Source organism: Elgaria multicarinata, chromosome 22, assembly GCF_023053635.1.
Source record: "Elgaria multicarinata webbii isolate HBS135686 ecotype San Diego chromosome 22, rElgMul1.1.pri, whole genome shotgun sequence".
NCBI lineage: Eukaryota > Metazoa > Chordata > Lepidosauria > Squamata > Anguidae > Elgaria > Elgaria multicarinata.
Genome location: NC_086192.1, coordinates 5,408,759 through 5,432,191, shown reverse-complemented (window position 1 = coordinate 5,432,191; position 23,433 = coordinate 5,408,759). Strand labels below are relative to the sequence as shown.

Genomic DNA, 23,433 nt, shown 5'->3' with positions numbered 1-23,433 from the left:
CTGTTTTAGACTACAACTGCCATCAGCCTCAGCCAGGTGTGCAAATGGACAGGATTTATAGGAGCTGTAGACCAAAATATGGAAGACACCAGGTTACCTGTCTCTTATGTTAGGTTGAGCATGTGCTTTTCTTATATTCTTTCTGATGTAAAGGACTAGTGGCCCTTAAGAAAGAAGCCTGACATCTGACCACTTTATATTTGCACTTCAGCTGCACAAGTATTGGAGCATGATCAAGATTTAATCCTGGTTGGTTTAACTAACCACAGTTCCCCATATTTGGATATGAGATGGAACTATGGCCTTAGCTAGACGGGGCTTTATCACGGGGCGAACCCCAGGATTTATTTATTTATTTATTACATTTTTATACTGCCCAATAGCCGAAGCTCTCTGGGCGGTTCACAAAAATTGTGAACATGACGCACAGGGTATCCCGGGGTCAGGGAGGGATCATCCCTCCCTTGCCCCGGGATAGAGCCCTCCACTTTGGGCCCGGTTTTTCTGCGGTCTCAGGCTGAGCCCCAGACCATGGAACGTGTGGCCCATTGCCGTGGCTTGACCCGGCTCCGCGCGATTACTCATGTGGAGCCGGGAGCCACGCACGGGGTACAGCGTTCCTTAGTGCTGCGCCCATCGGGGGTAGGGTGGGGGGAGCAGAAAAATTAATTTAAATTTAAAAAAAGCACGTACCTTTGCGCACGACCGTTCATGCACTCCTGTTTCTTTAAAAATAATATGGCAGGCGTGATGCCTAACTTCCTGAGATTGTCAAGCCTCACATGTAAATGGAGGAGAGATTTATTCCCTTTTCCCATTTTCATGCCTTCCTTGGTACTCCTTCCTGGACCTAGAAGAGGGACTGGATCCCCTGAGTGCAATTATTAATTACCACAAACTACCATGCAGATACTTATTTTCACCCTGCCTGTTCGTCCCTTACCTCCTTGCCCAAACAGTATTTGCTAAAAGGCTTTGAAATACGGTCTTTATAGTCCTGCTGTTGTTTCCTGTCTCCTTTCTCCTGTCTTAACTCTCAAGGAACTCTGGAGAAGGTCTATGATTACTCCTGCATATTGTGCAGTACCTAGCACTCTCTTGTCATTAATCATGTCATAATAGCAATAATCTTGGTGTCTGCTCTCATGCCCTGGAACTCTTTGCCAAGGGCAGCCAGGCTAACTCCATCTTAGATATCCTTCTGCCAGCAGGCAAGGACATTCCTATTTAGACAGGTTTTTTGGCCTTTGAGCTGATGTTTTAGTCACTGAAATAGGTTTCAAGTGGTGGGGGCACTTTATTGCTGTGTTTTTGTTTGGTTTTTAGGCTTCGACTATCATTTTGTATTTCGCCTTGCATGTTATTGTTAGTCACCTTGAGCACCATTTGTAGTGGAAAGGCATGCTATTAATTTAATAAATAAACAAACAAACAAACAAATCAATATATTAGAAGAAATCTAAATGGATGCACATTTCTCAATAAATAAATAAATAATGTGAGGGCTTAGACTGCAGGCTCACATGTGCCAGTTGCACCTACTTTTAAATTCCAGCTCCTACAGAAGCTTCTGAAGATGTCAATGGCAGATTCTAGAGCACGCATAGAGACTGTGTGTTTCTCTCACTTGTTGGATCGCAATCCTCATGATTTATAAATAGGGTCTTACAAAAATTCTTTTTGCGACTATGGATATATTTTAATTTTTATCTCGTGTCTCTTTACAAAGCTTTTTTTTTAAAAAAAAAACCCTCTTAGTTTCTTATCTGTTATCCGCAGCTACAATTGATACTTAATAAATGAAAACCTTTTTCAGGTTTCTGTAGTGGCTTAAAAGAGCATCCCATTGACTCTGAGCTGAGTGATTGATGGGTTCCTTGTTAGCTGCTCACTTTGCTGTCAAAGTCAGCTAGGGTGCAACATAATTCTATGATCCTAACAAAGCTGGGCAGGGAATTGGAGTGCATTTTCCTGAGAACAGCAGTAAGTAAAGTTGCCCCCTGTCAGTTAACTTCCAGGAGACATCCATACTTTCACAAGTTTCTTTTGCTATTTGTGACCTGATAACATAATCATAGAATCATAGAATAGCAGAGTTGGAAGGGGCCTACAAGGCCATCAAGTCCAACCCCCTGCTCAATGCAGGAATCCACCCTAAAGCATCCCTGACAGATGCTTGTCCAGCTGCATCTTGAATGCATCTAGTGTGGGAGAGCCCACAACCTCCCTAGGTCACTGATTCCATTGTCGTACTGCTCTAACAGTCAGGAAGTTTTTCCTGATGTCCAGCTGGAATCTGGCTTCCTTTAACTTGAGCCCGTTATTCCGTGTCCTGCACTGTGGGAGGATCGAGAAGAGATCCTGGCCCTCCTCTGTGTGACAACCTTTTAAGTATTTGAAGAGTGCTATCATGTCTCCCCTCAATCTTCTCTTCTCCAGGCTAAACATGCCCAGTTCTTTCAGTCTCTCTTCATAGGGCTTTGTTTCCAGACCCCTGATCATCCTGGTTGCCCTCCTCTGAACACGCTCCAGCTTATCTGCGTCCTTCTTGAATTGTGGAGCCCAGAACTGCACGCAGTACTCTAGATGAGGCCTAACCAGGGCTGAATAGAGAGGAACCAGTACCTCACGTGATTTAGAAGCTATACTTCTATTAATGCAGCCCAAAATAGCATTTGCCTTTCTTGCAGCCATATCGCACTGTTGGCTCATATTCATCTTGCAGTCTACAACAATTCCAAGAACCTTCCTTCTCTTTTGTAGTATTGCTGAGCCAAGTATCCCCCATCTTGTAACTGTGCATTTGGTTTCTATTTCCTAAATGTAGAACTTGGCATTTATCCCTATTAAATTTCATCCTGTTGTTTTCAGCCCAGCACTCCAGCCTATCAAGATCACTTTGAAGTTTGTTTCTGTCTTCCAGGGTATTAGCTATCCCACCCAATTTTGTGTCAGCTGCAAATTTGATCAGCGTTCCCTGCACCTCCTCATCCAAATCATTAATAAAAATGTTGAAGAGCACTGGGCCCAGGACTGAGCCCTGCGGTACCCCACTCGTTGCCTCTCCCCAGTTTGAGAAGGTTCCATTGATAGGTACTCTTTGAGTCCGATTCTGTAGCCAACCGTGAATCCACCTAATAGTTGTTCCATCTATTCCATTTTTAGCTAGTTTGTTAATCAGAATGTCATGTGGTACTTTGTCAAAAGCTTTGCTGAAGTCAAGATGTATGACGTCCACAGCATTCCCACGGTCCACAAGGGATCAAAAAATGAGATCAAATTTGTCTGACAGGACTTGTTCTTGACAAATCCATGTTGGCTTCTAGTGATCACCGCATTGATTTCAAGGTGTTTACAGATTGACTTCTTTATAATCTGCTCCAGAATTTTCCCAGGGATGGATGTCAGACTGACTGGTCTGTAATGTAATATAATACATTATTTTAATGATATGTATTAATTACAGTCATTACAATAAAGTATGTACTCTATAAAAGGCAAATGTTATCTTCCCCGATCAGAGAACTTAAAAATAGTGGTGCTGGCTTTTTTCTTTTTTAAAGGCAGGTCACCTCCTTTGGACTTCCAAAGTTGAAAACTGTTGGTTCTGACAACCCTCAATCTTTCCAAGTGATGGCAAAGGTGTTGCTTCATTTGCTCACCTATTTTATGTGTATTCTGAACTGTATGTATACCGCTTTGGGGGGCTTTGCCCCAAAATCAGTATAAAATACATTCTAACTAATATGAAACGTCTTTTGGGAATCAGATAATCTTCATGAAGTCCTTTTGACTCTTTTGTCATCCAATCTTTCCCTGTATCAGCAGAAAGCCACCCCGGGTTCTTTCCTTGTATTTACTGTACAAATATAGATACACTATTGATTTTTTCATTAGGCTTTTGTGCAAGTAGTACAATTTTAGTTGCTTCTGTGTTTGTTATAACCGGCACAGTGTCATCTTAAATTTAATAGTATAAATGCATATGTAATTGTGAAACAGAATAACCTCTTAATCTAGGACCCAGTCTGTCAAGTTTTTAATTGGCCAATGACATAGTAGTACAAATGTAGTACTATACATAACAAGAATTTGCATTCTCATGAGCCCTGCACATTGCCATGCACGTGTTCGCCTGTAAGTCTGCCTTCTGTTCATCAGCTTCAGATAAACTAGGATCTGCAAGTTAAGTTTAAAAGGGGAGAGTTTCCCACATGGCGTGTAAACCTCCTGAAAGTCCTGTGGTCCCAGATCTTACTTTTTGAGCCTCATACCTGGCTGATGGTTCCTATGGCTATGGGGTAGGCTGATATCAGAGAGCCAACCGGAGATTGCAAAGGGCCAGATGGAGGGGGCAGTGTACTGAATCTGAAGTCCAAGACTCCTCCCTCCCTGAATTATTCTATCCTTCTGGAAAGTATCATTATCTTTATGGCAATGGCTGTCCACCTGTTCTAGCATGGTTCATTGTATGTGAAGTTTCACAGAGACACACATAAGCGCTCTTGCTCTGTTTTATTGGGGGTGGGGGCAACGTATCTCTTGCCATGGTGGATGGTAAAGCATGCTATGGTGCAGGCAGTATTGTGTATTTCCTTAAGCATGCAGCTTGGCAGCACAGAGACAGAGGACATGCTTTGAAAAAGGACATGAGTCATTAGATATGGGATATGCATCCTTTTGACATATGCAACCTTTTGGTGCCCTTTAGCATATTTGACAATTTGACAAAACAACCTGGGCACCACAACAAAATGGCTGTAATGAGTATTGTAGCTAGTCACCAAGACAGGTAACCTACCCAAAAGACTTGAGTACAAGGCAGAGGTAGATTCTGATCCCCAATGCACAAAACAACACCTTTGAACCCACAGTTTTCTCTGCCCACAGGAACCTATTTCTTAGAAGGCAAGTTCCTTCTCTTTCTCTCGCCCCACCCACACCACTGCCAGCCAACTCATTCTACCATCTCTTTTCCTCTCTCATCTTGGGTCACCATCCTTATGCGCACACGCATGAACTTTCTCCCTCTCACATGGAAGTACCCCATGTGAATACACAGATACACACTGCAAGCACATAAATAACCACTGTCTTTCAGGACCCCTCAAAAAGAAAAAGAAAAACCCTTTCTCTTTCACAAACACACAGTAATGCAGTCCCCATCCATTCAGACATATAAGCGCTCAAACCCCCAAGATGGCTCTCAGTTTGCATAACGGCAGGGGTTAGGTAGAGACCGTGTGCAGGTCATATCTGGTGAGGTTCCCCATCCGTGGTCTACACTTAGTGGCATGATAATGTTTCAGACAGCAGTCTTTCTCAGAAGCCAGGAATTGAACTTGGGACCATATGCATGTGCTCTTATCACAGAGCTATGGCATTTTCCCAACAAGCATGCCTGATGTTTATAGCTGGGAAATGCTGGCCCTGCCCCCATTATATGTGAAGATTTCCACCCAAAGTTGTTGGATCTATGCCTATGACTGGAATCCAAAATCCACAGCCCATATCTGATTGTTTCATTGCACTAATGGTGCATTCTTGACCACAACTTTTGCCAACTCCTTCTCCAGTGCTACATGCCCTTCCCTTGTATCACTTCTTTACTGTTTGTAACTATTTTAGTATGCTGCACTTTTCATGAGTAGCCAGCTGCTTCAGCTGCCCCAAGGCTACTAATGCAGTATGTTGAATTCAGCTTTCCAGGACTAAGGGGAGTATTTTTGATCTTACAGATGGCTTTAAAATGGAATTAGACAGATTCATGGAAGAGGATAGGTCTATCAGTGAGTATTAGCCAAGATGGCTAAATGTTCAGAGGCAGGTCAGATATGTCTGATCTGATCTCATTTTTTGATCAGGTAACCTCCCTTGTGGACTGTGGGAATGCTGTGGGCGTCATATAGCTTGACTTTTGCAAAGCTTTTGACAAAGTGCCCCATGATATTCTGTTTAAAAAACTAGCTAAAAGTGGGCTAGATGGAACAACTATTAGGTACATCCACAGGGCTCCAGAATTGGACTCAGAGAGTGCTTATCAACGTTACCTTCTCAAACTAGGGGGAGGAAATGAGTGGGGTATCACAAGGCTCAGTACTGGGCCCAGTGCTCTTCAGCATTTTTATTAATGATTTGGACAAGGAGGGGCAGGGAACGCTTATCAAATTTACAGATAACACAAAATTGGGTGGGATAGCTAATGCCCTGGAAGACAGAAACAAACTTCAAAGTGATCTTGATAGGCTCAAGCGCTAGGCTGAAAACAACAGAATGAAATTTAATAGGGATAAATGCCAAGTTCTACATCTAGGAAAAAGAAACAAATTGCATGGTTACAAGATGGGGGATTCTTGGTCAACAATACTACGAACGAGAAGGATCTTGGAATTATTGTAGATCACAAGCTGAATATGAGCCAACAGTGTGATGTGGCTGCAATGCTATTTGGGGCTGCATTAATAGAAGTATAGCTTACTGGTTCCCCTCTATTCGGTACTGGTTAGGCCTCATCTTGAGTATTGTGTCCAGTTCTGGGCACCACACTTCAAGAATAATGCAGACAAGCTGGAGCAGGTTCAGAGGAGGGCAACGAGGATGATTAGGGGTCTGGAAACAAAGCCCTATGAGAAGAGACTGAAAGAACTGGGCATGTTTAGTCTAGAGAAGAGAAGAGTGAGGGGAGGCATGATAGCACTCTTCAAATACTTGTAAGGTTGTCACATAGAGGAGGGCCAGGATTTCTTGTTGATCCTCCCAGACTGCAGGCCACAGAATAATAGACCCAAGTTACAGGAAGCCAGATTTCAGCTGGACATCAGGAAAAACTTCCTGACTGTTAGAGCAGTACGACAATGGAACCAATTGCCTAGGGAGGTCATGGGCTCTCCCACACTAGAGGCATTGAAGAGGCAGCTGGACAGCCATCTGTCAGGTATGCTTTAAGTTGGATTCTTGCAATGAGCAGGGGGTTGGACTCGATGGCCTTATAGTACTATTCTATGATCTCAGACATGAAATTGTTGATCTATGTAAAATACGTAACATGTCCCAAGGATCAGCTTCTGTACCAGAGGACTGGAGAATGGCCAATTTTAAAAAAGGGATCCAGCTGGGATCCAGGACATTTCTGGCCGGTTAGTTTAATGTCTGTTCCAGGTAAAGTGGTTGAAACGTTATTAAAGATAAAATTAGTAAGCATATAGAAGGACAACCCCTGCTGAAAAATAATCAATATGGCTAATGCAAAGTTAAACCATACCTCGCTTAACCTTTTAGAGTCCTTTGAGAGTGTCAATAAACATGTGGACAGGAGTGATCCAATAGATATTGTTTACTTGGGCTTTCAAAAGGTTCCTCACCAAAAGCTCCTGAGCAGACTTAGCAGTCATGGAATAAGAGGAGAGGTCCTCTTATGAATCAGTAATTGCTTAAAGCAGTGGTTCCCAACTGGTGGTCCGCGGACCCCCCACCCAGGGGGTCCGTGGCACCATTCACATATTCACCATTCATTTCTGGAGTCCACTGACAACGAATTCCTACCAGAAGTAAAATATAACATCACTGAGCACCTGCATGATTTAGTGACTAGCTTCAGAGATTTATTCCCTGCACCTAATCCTGAAAACCCATGGATAAGGAATCCTTTTGAATGTGGCGATGTACAACTAACAACTCCATCTGTGGAAGAGCAAGATGCACTTGTTGACGTGACTTGTGATGGTTCATTGAAATCATTTTTCAAACAATATAGACTGGATCAATTCTGGGTGAAGGTTTTTCCTGATTATAAGAAGATAGGTGAAAAAGCTTTGAAACATCTAGTTCCCTTTTGTTCCACATATCTTTGTGAACAAACGTTTTTGACATTTTGTTATATGAGGAACAAGTATAGAAATCAGCTCGACGTTGATCCAAATTTGAGATTAAAAGTAGGAAATATTGAACCGGATGTGGAAGAGATTGTTGGGGACAAAAAGAGGCATGATTTCTCCCATCACATTTAGGTTTAGTAGCTGTTAGAAAAGTCATGATTTGGTCAATTGTAAACTAGACATTAGTAAAATTAAATTCGTCTTTATATTCCTAACTAAATCATTGTCATTTTTGTGTGGTAATATCACAAACATCACAAATTTTATGGTCTTTTTTTTAGTATACCTAAAATTCTTTGCTTATTAGGGGTACCCCTTATTTTCTCTAAAAAAAATCCTTTGCACAGGTAACTACCATAGAGATAACAATTTTTTCAAAAGTAGGGGGTCCATGGCTTGGCATTTGAAAAACAAGGGGTCCGCAGTACTTAGCTAATTGGGAACCACTGGCTTAAAGAACAGAGAGTAGGAATAAATGTTAACTTCTCCCAATGGAGGGATGTAAACAGTGGGGTCCCACAGGGATCTGTGTTGGGACCACTGCTTTTCAACTTGGTCATAAATGGTCTGGAATTGCGAGTGAGCACTCAGGTGGCCAAGTTTGCGGATGACATGAAATTATTTAGGGTGGTTAAAACAAAAAAGGATTGCAAATAGCTCCAAAAGGATCTTTCAAAATTGGGAGAATGGGCATCAAAATGGCATATGTGGTTTATTGTAAACAAGTGTAAAGTGATTCATGTTAGGGCAAAAAATCCCAACTTCACATATACTTTGATGGAATCTGAGCTAGTGGTGACTGACCAAAAAAAGAGATCTCAGGGTTGTGGTGGACAGCTCGATGAAAATGTTGACCCGATGTGTAACTGCTGTGAAAAAGGGCAATTTCATGTTAAAATAAAACTGCCAAGATTATGCTCCCATTATACAAATCTGTGGTGCAATTACACCTGAAATACCTGGCCACTGCACCTAAAAAAGGATATTGTAGAGTTAGGGAAAGTACCGAAAAGAGCAACTGAAATGATCAAGGCGCTGAAGGAACTCATTTATGAGGAAAGGTTACCAAATTTGGGACTGTTTAGCTTAAAGAAAAGACGAGTGAGGGGAGACATGATAGAGGTGTACAAAATTATGCATAGTGTGGAGAAAGATGAGAGGGGGACATTTGTCTCTCCCCCTGCCCCACCTCTCTCCGGTTCATTCCATGAAGCTAGTTGGTAGATATTCAGGACAGATCAGGAAAAACTTCCTGACTGTTAGAGCAGTGCGACAATGGAACCAGTTACCTAGGGAGGTCATGTGCTCTCCCATGCTAGAGGCATTCAAGAGGCAGCTGGACAGCCATCTGTCAGGGATGCTTTAGGGTAGATTCTGGCCTTATAGGCCCCTTCCAACTCTACTATTCTATGATTCTATGAAATAAAGTACTTCTTTACCCAGAGGGTAGTTAAAACTATGGAATCTGCTAGCACAAGATGCAGTGAGGGCCACCAATTTGGATGGCTTTAAAAGGGGATTGGACAAATTCACAGAGGAGAAGGCTGTCAATGGCTACCAGTCCTTATGGTTATATATGTTACCTCCAGTATCAGAGGCAGCATGAGTATGTACACCACTTGCAGGGGGACATGGGTGGGAGGGTGTTGTTGCACTCATTTTCTGCTTGTGGGTTTCCTCTGAGCACTTGGTTGGTCACTGTGTCAACAAAATGCTGGACTAGCTGTACCTTGGCCAGCAGTTCTTATAAGTGTGTTCCAGGATAAAGGAGTGTGGAGTGTGATATAAAACCATTTCTACCAGCCCAGTGGACTATTTAGGTGCATATAGCTGTACTCGCATAGGTTCTCTGTAGGCATGGCCCCCTCCAGACATATAATATAGATATCAAGGCTTATGAATAAACAGCCTTTAAATCATTTCACTTCACACAACTCACTAACCCATCATGGGTTAGTGTGTTGTCTGAACGCATATTGTCTGAAGGCAGTGCATTTACTGCAGGGTGGATTATCGTGTTATCTGTAAGCATGTTTTTCCCTTGTTAACTTACAGCGTGGTTTATTTTTCTCAAACAAGCCACCTTGAGAACCCATTGGCTTGTTGTTGGTTTGTTCAAAGCTGTTGACAAGCCACACTGCATGGTTAACAAACAACCCTGTGAAAACTGTGCTGCGTTCAGACAACACGATCACCTACCCTGCAGAAAGCATACTGCATAAAACGACACAGTAATCCACGATTAATTCAGCAATAACCTACACATTAGCATGTTGGGTGAACCCAGCTTTAGAGAAATCTTGCCTAACATTGCTAAAAGTTATAATACATTTTCCATTACATTTAAAAAGTTTTCATTGTTTCGAGGTACCAATTAACTAATCTGTTCTTTGTAATGGTGTGCCTATCAAATCGACAATTAAGGTATCTCTCTGATCAAATCTAATAAAATTATTTATTAAATTCACGATCCTCCCAGAGTGCAGGACACGGAATAATGGGCTCAAGTTACAGGAAGCCAGATTCCAGCTGGACATCAGGAAAAACTTCCTGACTGTTAGAGCAGTGCGACAATGGAACCAGTTGCCTATGGAGGTGGTGGGCTATCCCACACTAGAGGCATTCAAGAGGCAGCTGGACAACCATCTGTCAGAGATGCATTGAGCAGGGGGTTGGACTCAATGGCCTTATAGGCCCCTTCCAACTCTACTGTTCTATGATTCTATGATTTAAATTTTTAAAATGCTTTAAAAATGCTGGTCAAATATTGTCAAATAATGTCTGATATTTGACTAGTTAGTTGAATAAAACTCTTTGGGCCAGACTAGTACTAAAGTCCATATACATCTTGGTTGTGCCCCTTCTTTTATGATTTTCTGAGGCAAATTCCTTATGCATTTTTATGTATACATAAAATATTTTTCTGGATAATTGCACAATTTGCTGTGAACTTGAACCGAGCTGTCATTCCAGTGCACACGGTCAGAAAATCACAATTGATGCTGTTAAAATATTTTTGTTGTGCAGTAGCTACTAAATGTCTCAATAGGAAGGCTTTTTAAAAGCCTCCCAAGTGTACCAGCATGGGAACAGTATGTAAATACTTTCCTCAAATACATTAATGCTTGCAAAACTAGAGATAAAATCTCTATGCTCCAGGCAGAACATAATAGATAGATTGTTCTTGGGACTGGTAATTTTATCAGGCTTTCGTAACTGCATTTCTCCCTGGTTCATATCCAGTAAAAACCCTCCCCTCTTGCAGTCATGTATGCATACATGTGCATGTGCACATGGACCTCAGGCTCATGTTATTTCTGCTAACCCTTATTAAGGCGAGCCAGAGCAAGCACCTAAACCCACTTTGAAAATCTGATTGTAATCAGGGATATTGTACATTGGTCTGTAACTCAACTATGGGCATGTCTAGACGGGACAGGATCCTGGGGATCTCCCAGGGATCATCCCTGTGCATCCACATGACACCCCAGGGATCCCAGAAGCAGGGGACATGTGGACAGCCATCCCGGTTTCGTCCCGGCTCCCCATTGGAGGTGGAGTGGGGGGAGCGGGAGGTTTTTTTTAGAAAAACAAAAACAAAACACCAACCTTTTCGCTGGAGCACTTGAGTGTTCATCTTCAAAAAATAAATAAATGGCAGGCACGACATCCTCCATCCTCCCGGGACGTCGCGCGACGTGTGTAGACTGAAGGGGGGGATCTTGCGATCATCATATCACAAGATCCTCCCCCCTCCGTCAGTAGGTCTAGCCATGCCCTATGAGTAAACCATCTGGTGAAATCAGTCAGTTGTGAGTGCCTACCAATATATATTGCCAATATATATATATATATATTACAAAGGCTTAATTAGTCCCTGTGCCTCACAAGAACTGGGTTCTCTGGCGTATAGAGGGCCTGATAGTTTTGGCTGAATCATTAGGAATCAGGGAGAGCAAATGGGGGAGTTTTGCATGGTCTAAGAGCAGAGAGAAGGACCAAATTTGTGGGGTTTGAACTGAATTTGTGGCTTGCTGTCCCCCAACTTCAAGAAGAGGAAAAAGATGAATTCTAGAATAGATTAAGTGATTGGTCTGTGAGCATCTAGAACAGGGGTGCAGAACATCTTTGAGCCTGAAGGCCAAATTCCATTTTGGAGAAACTCTCTGGGGCCAGATTCCAGTGGTGGGTGGGGCTGAAGGTGTGGCCAAAACTTAAATTTATTAGTGTGCTTTAGGACCCCCGGAGGATAGTATTTGGCCCTTGGGCCTGAGATTTTGCTCTCCCGATCTAGAAAATTATGCATTTTTTTCACTAGGAACCAACACGGGTTGGTCAGGAATAAGTCATTCCAGACCAAACTTACCTATGTTTTTGATAGAGTTACTTATTTGGTGGTTTGTGGGAATGGCATGGATATAGCGTTCTTGTTTTCAGCAAAGCATTTCACAAGGTTTCCTTTGATATTTTTCTTGACAAGATGGTTAAGTGTGAGTTGGAAACTATTACTGTTAGATGGATCTACAGCTGGTTGAGCAACTGTACTCAGTGACCTGGTTCACACGTAATGACAAGCCACCGGGGGATAATTTCCCCACAGGGCTTGTCATGCAGTGCTGGCCACCATGTTTAAAATGCAAGCCATGGCAGGGCTATGCTGCAGCTTGTTGTGACGTGCCAACCAAGTGTGCTATTTTAGAGTTGTGGGTGGTTTCTTAATCACCCCAGCAACTCACCACACCTTGGATTTTAAAAATGTCAGGAAGCGTACAATGACAAGTCCCATGGGGAAATTAACCCACGTTGGTATGTCATTACATACAAACCAGCTCATTAAGTGCTCATTAATGGTTCAACATTCTTCTGGAGGGAGGTCTCTTGGAAGTGCCACAGGGCTCAGCCCTTCGCTGTTCAACATTTTTATAGATGAACTTTGGAGGTTGTAGAGGGGTTGCTTATCAAATTTACAGAAGTCACACAGCTAGGAGGAATAGCTAACCATAGAATTATTATTATTATTATTATTTTAGAAATAGAAGTCAGGATTTATTTAAAAAGATCTTAAGAGGCTGGAATTCTGGGCTGAAATAAACAAGGTGAAGTTCAGCAGAGATAAATGTAAAGTTTTGCATTTAGATACAAAAAAAATGCATGGGTATAGGATGGGGGAGACCTGGCCTTGCATCAGTATATGTGAAAAGTATCTAGATCAGCGGTTCTCAACCTGTGGGGGTCGAATGACCCTTTCACAGGGGTCGCCTAAGACCATCGGAAAACACATATTTCCGATGGTCTTAGGAAACTGTATTGACTGAACTATGTCATGTATCATCTTTTGTATTATTAAAGCTATTGTTATGTATTATTTTCATTAGCAAACCATCCCATGACAATGGATCGTGTAGAGAAGAACGAAAATAATTTTATGGTTGGGGGTCACCACAACATGAGGAACTGTATTAAAGGGCCGCGGCATTAGGAAGGTTGAGAACCACTGATCTAGATGTCTGAGCCAGCAGCGCTCGGTGCTGCTAAAATATATATATTCAATCTTAGGTTGCACTAAAAGAAGCGTAGTGTCCAGATTACAGAAAGTAATTGTGGAAAGTGGAACTTTCCTCTGTGTTGGTCAAGGTCACATTGGGAGTACTGTGTCTACTTCTGGGTGCAACATTTTAAGAAGGACATTGACAAACCAGAAAAGAATGACCAAGATGGTGAAGGGTCTGAACACCAAGTTTTATGAAAGAGCTTCATTTATTATTTAAGCAGCAGCTGGACAGCTGTCAGGGATGCTGTAGTTGCATCCTGCATTGAGCAGGGGGTTGGACTACATGTTCTCCAAGAACCCTTCCTTCTATGATACTATGATTTTAGTGTCATCTGAAACTTGGCGCCTGTGAGCTATTCCTGGGAGTTTACTACTTACTTTGAGTCATTGGCTGTTAAACTACTAAGAAATAAGATAAATTGTTACTCCCAAACGCATGTGCTTATCTCCTGCAAGAAACTTGAACTTTGTACAGTAATTAGACCACACTAACTCTCTTCAACCTTGTATATCTTAGTGAAAGTGAATAGTTTTGTGTGTATTGAAATATGTTAATAGTTTATGGCTAAAGCTTAGAACGGGGATAGCAGTTTTCCCATGAATGATGCTAAATTTCCTGGCCTTGTTCTGAATATTACTTAAAATGAATTATAGTATTTAGGAGTTAAAGAAACACTTTTTAAATATGGTAGTAGGAATGGTTACAGAGATAAAGACCATTAACATTTTTTTTCACTCTTCCAATACTTGTTTTGCTGGTGGCACATGATTGTAAAGGTGGTAGCTTAGTGCATAAGAAAATAAGGAGACCAACCAGAAAAAAGGGTGTGTGTTCTTGTGTTCTAGAACGAGGCAGGCCTGGTTTCATTTCTGTGCTCTCAAAATTTACATTTTATTTATTTATTTATTACATTTTTATACCGCCCAATAGCCGAAGCTCTCTGGGTGGTTCACAAAAATTAAAACCATGAAGCACATAATAAAACAACCAACAATCTAAAAACACAAATACAAAACACAGTATAAAAAGCACAACCAGGATATATGGTGTTTTTATCCTGGTTGTGCTTTTTATACTGTATTTTGTATTTGTGCTTTTAACCTCTTGGTTGTTTTATTATGGTTTTAATTTTTGTGAACCGCCCAGAGAGCTTCTGCTATTGGGCGGCATAAAAATGTAATAAATAAATAAATAAATAAATAAATGTTCTTATATTCAAAGATTGGTCTCAGACTGCAAACGTAATCTTTGAAGTTGCAGTTAAGAACTCCTTGTTCAGTTCTCTCAACCACTGTGTTCCAGCAGCTAGACTGAAAACACTCTGTGTTTCTCACACTGCTTTAGCTTTTCGTATTTGTGTGTCCCTGTTTGGAAGTAACGGCAGCATCTGGTGGTCACTGTGGGGTATGCGCATTGCACGTGAGCTGCTTCTAGTTTCCCGGAACAACGTATGAATGCCTACGTTGTACTGGTAACCTCAGAATTAGATGGCATTTAAGATCTTCAGAGGAGGTCTTGCTGGCCATTCCAAAATGAACAGAATGTCGCCATGAAGAACCTTGGTGGCAGGCCTTCTCTGTAGCGGCACCCAACCTCTGGAAAACCCTCCTGGAACATCCTTTAAACGCCTTCTGAAAGCATACCTTCTCACACAGGCTTTCCCTGGACTGTAATTTATCTGATTTTATATTACATTCCTAAACTTTTAACCTTTTGAATTTATTGCATACTTATTGTATTTTACGGTTCTGATTTTGCATTGCCCAGAGAGCCTCAGCTATTGGGCAGTATAAACATTTAATAAATAAATAAAATATTAAATAAATAAAAACAATAATTTCTTTCCACCCCTTAGAAACCATTTTTTCCACAGTGTTGTAGGCCAAGAGGCAACCTGACTTGGTGATGGGCCAAATATTAAGGAATGGGAGGAATTAAAGATACAGACTTGATTAACAGATGGATGGTGGTGCTGTGATTGGGATTTAGCTTAAAGTGCCACAGCACCTTGCTTTTTCACTATTGCAGACCATTATATTGGTCTTCTGAGATGTGTTTTCAAACTCTCAATGATCCAGGAAGCTTTTGACAACAAAATCCAAGTAACACGAAATTGAACTTGGCATACATACTTGTGCTTGTCCCTTACATACATACTTGTCCCTTTTGTTGTTGTCTTGTCCTCTGTCATAATTAGACACCTCTGAGAAGGACCCTGGGTTTTTGCTTCCGTTACTTTGTAAAATGCTAATTGATGATGTTGCATAAATAGCCATGTAGCCTGAGCTTCCATATGCATTGGTGTGTTATGACAGATATATAAAACATCTGATGCAGCCTCTTGCTTACAAAAGCACATGCCACTGTAAACCAATTAGCCTTTCAGGTGTCATGTTGCTTTTTTGTCCCTTGAGCACTGAGCAAATTAATTTTCCATGCTCATATGTACTATAAAAAGTTAGCACTCATTCTTGTCTCGTTCGCCCATCCCCAAAACTGTAATAAGGATCTCACTCAGGTATTATGAACCTTCTTAGTCCTATTTATGCTGTAGATCTCTTTTAAAAAATCACCCTGTTCAGACTCATTAGAATGGCCTCCTTTAAAACTGAGGCATTGGAAGGTACTGTCTGTTGGCTGTTATCTTTACCGCCTGCAACTCATTAGCCCATACAGACCGGATAACGGGCAGAAGAGCCCAGCACAGCAAGCCTTTTCAGCAACAAAGAAAATAAAAGCATTCCTGTGTAACAGGCTTCAGCACTTATCTCTGTTTTCTGGTACTATTTGTGCTGAACCAAAGCAGCTGCTACCCCGAGTTAAGAGAGAACAAACTCAACATGGCGTGAAATTACCACACCGCCATTCACATTCATTAGGGTTATATTGCTACCAGCTACAAGCATGGCTAGTCTTTGTATGAATAATTAAATGAAATATTGCTTTGTGATTTCGTTTTAAACTGACAATATTGACAAACCACAGCCCAATACTTGGGTGTGTTTGAACAGCAGTCCCATAAAATGCCAGACTTTTATGTCTCTTCAAGACTCAAAAGAAAAAGTAAAACTTTTTTTTAAAAAGAATATATTTTAAATTATTGCAATTAATATTAAACAGCTTGGGAGAAGGGTATGTTTGGTCAGTGTTACATATAGAAATAGTATAGCAAAATATACAGGCATTGGCAGATAAGTTTCTCATAAACATAAATCATCCCAATTTGAGTAGTCTTCATTCTTCCCTGTCTGAAACATCACCTTTTTGTTGTGAAACTTCATTTCCCCCCAAAAAACTGCTTGGTGACCATTTGAAAAGTAGGACAGGACCCCTGTATTTTTAACAGTTGAATAGAAAAGAGAATTTCAGCAGGTGTTATTTGTATACATGCAGCACCTGGTGAAATTCCCTCTTCATCACAACAGTTGAAGCTGCAGGAGCCCTGCCCACTTTGGTATGTGGTCAGTCTAACTATACTCCTGCAGCTTTTAACTGTGGTGATGAAGAGGGAATTTCGCCAGGTGCTGCATGCATACAAATGACACCTGCTGAAATTCCCTTTTCTATACAACTGTTAAAGATATAGGAGCCCTGCCCTACTTTTTGTATGATCACCCTGGTTTAATACGCTGCTTCTACACAGGTGGAGATCTTCAATTGTTTTGGGAAGCTAGCACTCAGTTTTTCAAGAGAAAATTATTTCAAATGTTTAAGAATTAGCATCCAGATGCTTGGATGAACAGGCAACAGAGGTGTTTCTCACCTTGCTTTTGAAACCATTCCCACTACAAAATACATGGACACAGATTCGGTTATGAAGGGTGTCTGGTGCTTGCTGACAAAAGTTGTGTGTGTGTGATGGCTCAGTCTTATTCTTGCTTTATGAATGATGACATATGAGTAAGTTGCTACTGTTCTCAATACTTGTATGTGTACTACTTTTAGATAATGCTATTCTTGTGTACACAGTGCTATTCTTGAGTACAAAACATATCACAGGAAGTCTCTAAGAGTTGTGTTCTTTAGGGGGAAGGACCATAGCTCAGTGGTTGAGCATCTGCTTACATGTAGAAGGTCCCCGGTTCAATCCCCAGCATCTCCAGGTAGGGCTGGGAAATATCCAGGTCCGAAACTTTGGAGAGCTGCTGGCATTGAGTGTAGACGATACTGAGCTAGACAGACAAATGGACTGGCTCTCAGTATAAGGGAGCTTCTTACGTTCCAGTAGTTAGTCAGTGCTTGGTGACAATTTGTATGTGTCTTGGCCACTTGAACAATAAACCAAGATCTGCTGCCATTTTGCTGGATTTTTTTTGTCATTGTTAATAATAAAATAATAATATATTTATTTCTTACCCGCCTCTCCCTTTAGATTGAGGCGGGGAACAACATTAGAACAGGAATCAATACATCTTAAAAAATCATGATTTAACGTTGATCTGGATAGGCCTGCCGGAAAAGGCTAGTTTTTAAAGCTGCCTTAAAATCACACAGAAAGTTAATTTTACGAATATCCTCCAGCAGGCCATTCCACAATCTGGGGGCGACAGAAGAAAAATCCCACCTTTTTCACAGAGGGGGGATAGCTTCCAAGAAGGATTAAGGCGCAGGGACTGGGTTCACAAGATCATGGAGGAAATAAGCCATGATGGTTTATTCCCTGCCCCCTGCAAGATTTCCCTGCTGTGATCATACAAACCGGGCCAGTTTTTTTCCTTCGTCTTCCCCCACGCTACCCCTTCAGTGTAATCCTGAAACCGCATTCAGCACATCCCACCAGAAGATATGCATTATGGTCTAATCTGTTGCAAAAAGAGTAACTTCTTTCAATAGTTCCATACAAAATTAATCTTGTTTTCAAGCAATGTACTCTAGCCATTTAATACTGCCAAGCACAGTTTCGCCTACACTCAGTGGCTTGTAATGGTGAAGGTGTCCTAGAACTAATAGAGTAATTAAAGAGAAGAAAATGAAAATGTAAGTAAACAGATACTTCCATTTATTGATTGCACATCAAATTGCACTGTACTGTTAAAGTGAACAGTTTTACTAATGCATGACCCAAGGTTCTGAGTGCACAGAAATCTCATAGCCAAGTAACATACAGGCTTGTAATGGGCCTGGAATTCACTTAATATTCAGAATGAAATGCAGCAAGACTTGTTCAGGAATTTTGCTTGCCTCTCTAGATTTGCTGCTTTGACTATCCATCTCCAAAATACTTAACCTAGTGGTTCTTTGGAGTGGGAGGATGGAACGTTTAAAACCAGATTCGATACTTAATCTTCTCCTTTTTCTTCTCCAGGTCAGTAACAGATCCGCGAGATGGAAAGAGAGTTGCACTCAAAAAGATGCCCAACGTCTTCCAAAATCTGGTCTCTTGCAAAAGGGTCTTCCGTGAATTGAAGATGTTGTGTTTTTTTAAGCATGACAATGTAAGTGGCCTCCATCTTAATATTGATAAATCCCGCTCTCATTCTGATATAAATAGGGCCAAAGTATTTTTAAGGACTATGGTCATGTTGAATCAGACTTGCATGTTACAACTCATGGATGACAGGTAGTAAATAGCCTTAGGGCAATGTGCAAATGGTAAATTATACTTGAACTTTCCCCTTCCATTTCTAGGAGAGGAATAAAGGCAATGGTCAGAGTGAGCCTCCAGATCGTGTTGTGGTGTAAAATTTCTGGAAATTTTGAAGCCATGGAAAATACTAGGATTTTTTCAGGAAAAAATGGTGTGGGGAGGGGAATAAAAGATATGCAATGCTTATTTTTTTTAGCACTCTTTGTAGTTCTTAAAGTAACAAAGTGACTTTATATATTGTGTATAACTTGGTTTTCTCATAAAATAATCATTAAAATTAGTAATGTTTAAAAGTAAATTCAGTAAATTTGTAATTATTATCTGAATAAACTGTACTTTAATATAGCAAACATGATCATTTTATGAGCCACCCAAGTTATACATAATACATTTTCAGTTCTTATTTTATATCTGACTAGAGGGAACGTCAGCAAGTAGTCAGTCCCTGAAACATCTGAATCATCCTAAAAGCCAGAAGAAACAGGAAGAGCTGGAGGCAGAGGAAGGCTGGTGTACAGCATATGTTCGTTTTTGCAAGGAATTGGTTGCGGTAGAGTTTAGGGAATTCTGGCCTGAAGGAAAAAACTGTTGAGAGGGTTTTTTTTTTTAGCTGGGAAGACTCTCTTACCTATTTGGAATGGTAACCAAGCATATTTAATTTAAGGACCTTTAAGCAATCTCAACCTGTCTTGGGATTCTAGCAAAAAACAAATTAAAACCTGCAAGCCTGACATGTGCCCTCCGCTGATCTAGAGGCATAGCCAGATCTTCTTAAAGCAAACACACAGAAAGATTATGAGGAACTTAGATACATTGTGGGGAGAGCTGTGGTGTGATAGAGTGTCATCTGATAAAGTGGGTTCCAGTCCATGAAAGCTTAAGCCATAGTAAATCTGTTTGTCTTAAAGGTTTACATCCATTAGGTCTGGATTGATTTGTGTTGTGCTTTTAACCAGAATGTTAGTGTACTGCATTAACGTGTTCTGTTTTATCTGAAAGTTACAAATGTTAGCAAAGTTTTTGCTATATTTGAGAAACATTTGCTGGATTCAAAAGCTGAAAATACAAACGGGGTCCACAACGGTGGTAAAAATAAAAGTGACAATTTTCTGATCTTTTAACAGTACTAACTCATCTTACTGAGATAGTAGGACTGGCTTTATATTTTCCCCACACTGACTTCCCTTTTATTCATTTATTTTTTAACCTTCCCCTCCTCGCTCACGTCTATCTCTGATTCTGTTAAAAGATGGTGTCTGAGCTGACATGGATATGAATGATTTTATCTTCAAAATGTCCAGCAAATTGGCCACAGTGGGCTTTTTGAGAACTCAAGCTGTTGCTTTCTAGCACCTACTACAAAAAAGGCCCTTCATCTTGCAATAGAGCCCCTTTGGATGAACCTGAGTGGGCGCAATGGTGCCAGCGAAGTAAGATGTCTTTGCTTCTATCACTGGCACAGAATATGATTGACGAGGGATTCATAACTGTTCAGTCATACTCGTAGCCTTTCCCCATTTGCACTCTAAATTATCGATGCTATAATTTCCTTGTTTTAGGCTCCCCAGAATACCAGGGGGGTCATTTAGCTCAACAGGTGTGTGGAAGAAGTTTGAGAGCCAGCTATGTCTGCAGGAAAATCCCCAAGAGATCTCAGAGAACTGTCCAGCATTCATCAGCAGCACCTGCAGACCAGAGGGGACTGCAGGCAAGCCCCCAGAGTTAGCCTTCAGAGTCTCTGTGCATCACTTACATGGGCTAGCTAAGGATTTTCCATGGGAACCTTCCACCAGCCTCCCAACGCACTTGTCTGTAGCGGGTTCCTGTCTATTTTCTCCGTTCTCTTTTGACTGCCATTTTGGCAGTCTCAGAGAGAATCTTTTCTGTTGGCTTGCTTCTTCCTCAGGGAAATTAGAACTTGCTGAGGTTTAATTATTAGTTTCTTTCTCTCACATCTATATGATAGTTGTTTTTCACACTATCTCATTTGGTTTTGCGTTTTTATTTTCGCTGTTCTTTCTGTCAAGCCTTCACAAAGTGAGCAAGGTGCAATCGAAATCTCAATCACGTTCTCCACCATTGTTGCCTCTCACTACCATAGCACCCTTTAAATTACTTTAAGCTCATACTGAGTAGGGTACCAAACCATCTCGTCACACTTTAGCAGTGGCGATGGTTCCACTAAATATTAAAGCAATGAGGGGAACTTTTCCCCCTAAACACATAGACAAAATGCACCACCTGTTAGTGAAAATAAGCCTCATTTATTAGTGAAAAGGGCACAGGGAACTTAACCTAATGAAAATTCAGTTCACTTAATTTGTCTCAAATAGGAACACTCAACTTAGGCTAGATCTACACCAAGCAGGATATAGCACTATGAAAGTGGTATGGAAGCAGTATATAATTTATTTTATTTTATTTTATTTTATTACATTTATATACCGCCCCACAGCCAAAGCTCTCTGGGCAGTTTACAACATTTAAAAACAGTAAACATTAAAAGTATACAATTTAAAAAAACACACACACACACACACATAAAAACAGTATAAAAACAACAGTATCCATTTAAAAACAACAATTGTGGGGTCCATTAAAAACAAACTTAACGTTGTTAAATGCTGTTAAAATGCTGTTAAAAATGCCTGGGAGAAGAGAAAAGTCTTGACCTGGCGCCGAAAAGATAACAATATAAGAGGTAGGAGCCACACTACTCCTTTGTAGTGGTATTGAAGTGCGCTGACAAATGTTGGGGCCCATTGACACATACCTTATACCGCTTTCATACTGCTATATGCTGCTTGGTGTAGATCTGGCCTTAGAGACTGCTACGGATGTAGTGCTGGCTCCCTGTGAAAAACACTTGACAAATCAAGAGTCAGCCCTAGAAACAAGCACACACACCCATTAACCAGGGCCAACAGCTTGTTGCGTTAGTCGTGACTGGTTACACTCAAACCAGATTCTGAAACCATGGTTTGGTTGTCAATAGACTGCTTAAAGAGAGGGAATTTGCTATTCTGCATAGGTAAATGTATTGTATTTTGCCTGGTTTATTAAAATGGGGGCGTATAGCTTGAAATAGCTTTTTGCAGGCCATCTAAAAGGGGAATCTGGGAATCCCAAACAAATCTCAGAGGCAGTAATGTTAATATATGGATCAACAAACTTCACCATAATAACCATTACCTTCAACTATTACCCCTTTTTCTTTCCCAAACAGAATAACTGCTTCTAGTTTGACAGCTGTCAACATAGAAACAGTTACAGAAAAAGGGGGTGGCATTTTAGGCGCCCTTAAAAGCAATTGCTGGGGACTCATGAACTAGGGGTTGCTAGGAGGGCACCCCCAGGGTTCAGGGCAACGCATTGAACCCTGGGGATACACTTGCTAAGCAGAGATCTCCACCCAGTTTCCCACCTATCAACTGTGCAAGGCTGTCAAAACAGCCTTGCTACAGCGTAGTCTTGACTATTACTTTTTATGTGTGACTTACAAGAGAGAAGCCAGAGGAAGCCCCAGTATTTTGGATACCCGCAGGTCATTTGCACATATAAAAGGGGGTGGGAAAATGCAAAAAAAAAAGAAGAAGAAAAGAAAATCCAGTCCTGATTTTGCACAAAACAAAAAATAAACTGCAGCAGTTGGGATGGTGGTGGGAGTGGGGACTGTGGTCTTGGCAGGAGCTGGGGAGGGCAGCGGCTGCTCTTCTGAAGTGTTACTTAGGCACTTTGGAGGGGCTGCTGCTGGCAGCAGATTGGCCATGATTGTGAAAAGCCATTGTGGCTGTGCTCTTGCCAAGCGGTTCGTTGCCCAATGCCCTTTACCCACAATGGGTTGGCATGTCCAGGTTTGGACAACACTATCATGGGTAAAACAGCCCCTAGTACAGACCGTGGGTTATCGGAGTGTCTCTTTCAAGAAAAAACAACCCACCCTCATAAAACTGGTCTAGGTTCACACAACACGCTAACCTACAATGGGTTGGCCAAGCAAACAGCCCATCACAATTATAGCAATGATGATCCTGAAGGAGACTGAATGATTTTCAGTCAGCCAAATTGATGGCTGATTCCTGCTTGCTGCTGTCTTAGTTGGGTCAGCTGTTCTTTACTGATCAGAAGAGGCAAACCCTAGTGGACATGAAGCATGAATGAGGTCCAGTGAACCAACCTGACACAAGTTGCCTTTGAGGATTCTCCCTTCTGGGAAATGGGCCTGTTTTGGAAGGAGTTGGCTTGGCAAATGTTGCCTCATGTTGGCCAAGTCTATGCTATCAGATGTTTGCAGGGTTCAGTTTAACCAGAAGCTTGCTTTGCTGCACTTCAAGGCATTAAGCGTGGAAGCATTCCGGCATGGCAGTGTGTGCTAATTGCTAGCCGTTGTATTTTTTAATTGCCCATTGAAGTCCAAACC

General features: G+C 41.3%; 1 protein-coding gene across 4 annotated transcripts in view; it reads left to right on the top strand.

The window, feature by feature from the left end:
- The window catches only part of NLK (nemo like kinase), a 125,891-nt gene that overhangs the window by 52,124 nt on the left and 50,334 nt on the right, over nt 1–23,433 (top strand). For all 4 annotated transcript variants that reach the window (XM_063146700.1, XM_063146699.1, XM_063146698.1 and 1 more), the window contains one exon: nt 18,732–18,861. In XM_063146700.1, the coding sequence (XP_063002770.1) occupies nt 18,732–18,861 (130 nt within the window). The remainder of the gene's footprint in view (nt 1–18,731; nt 18,862–23,433) is intronic.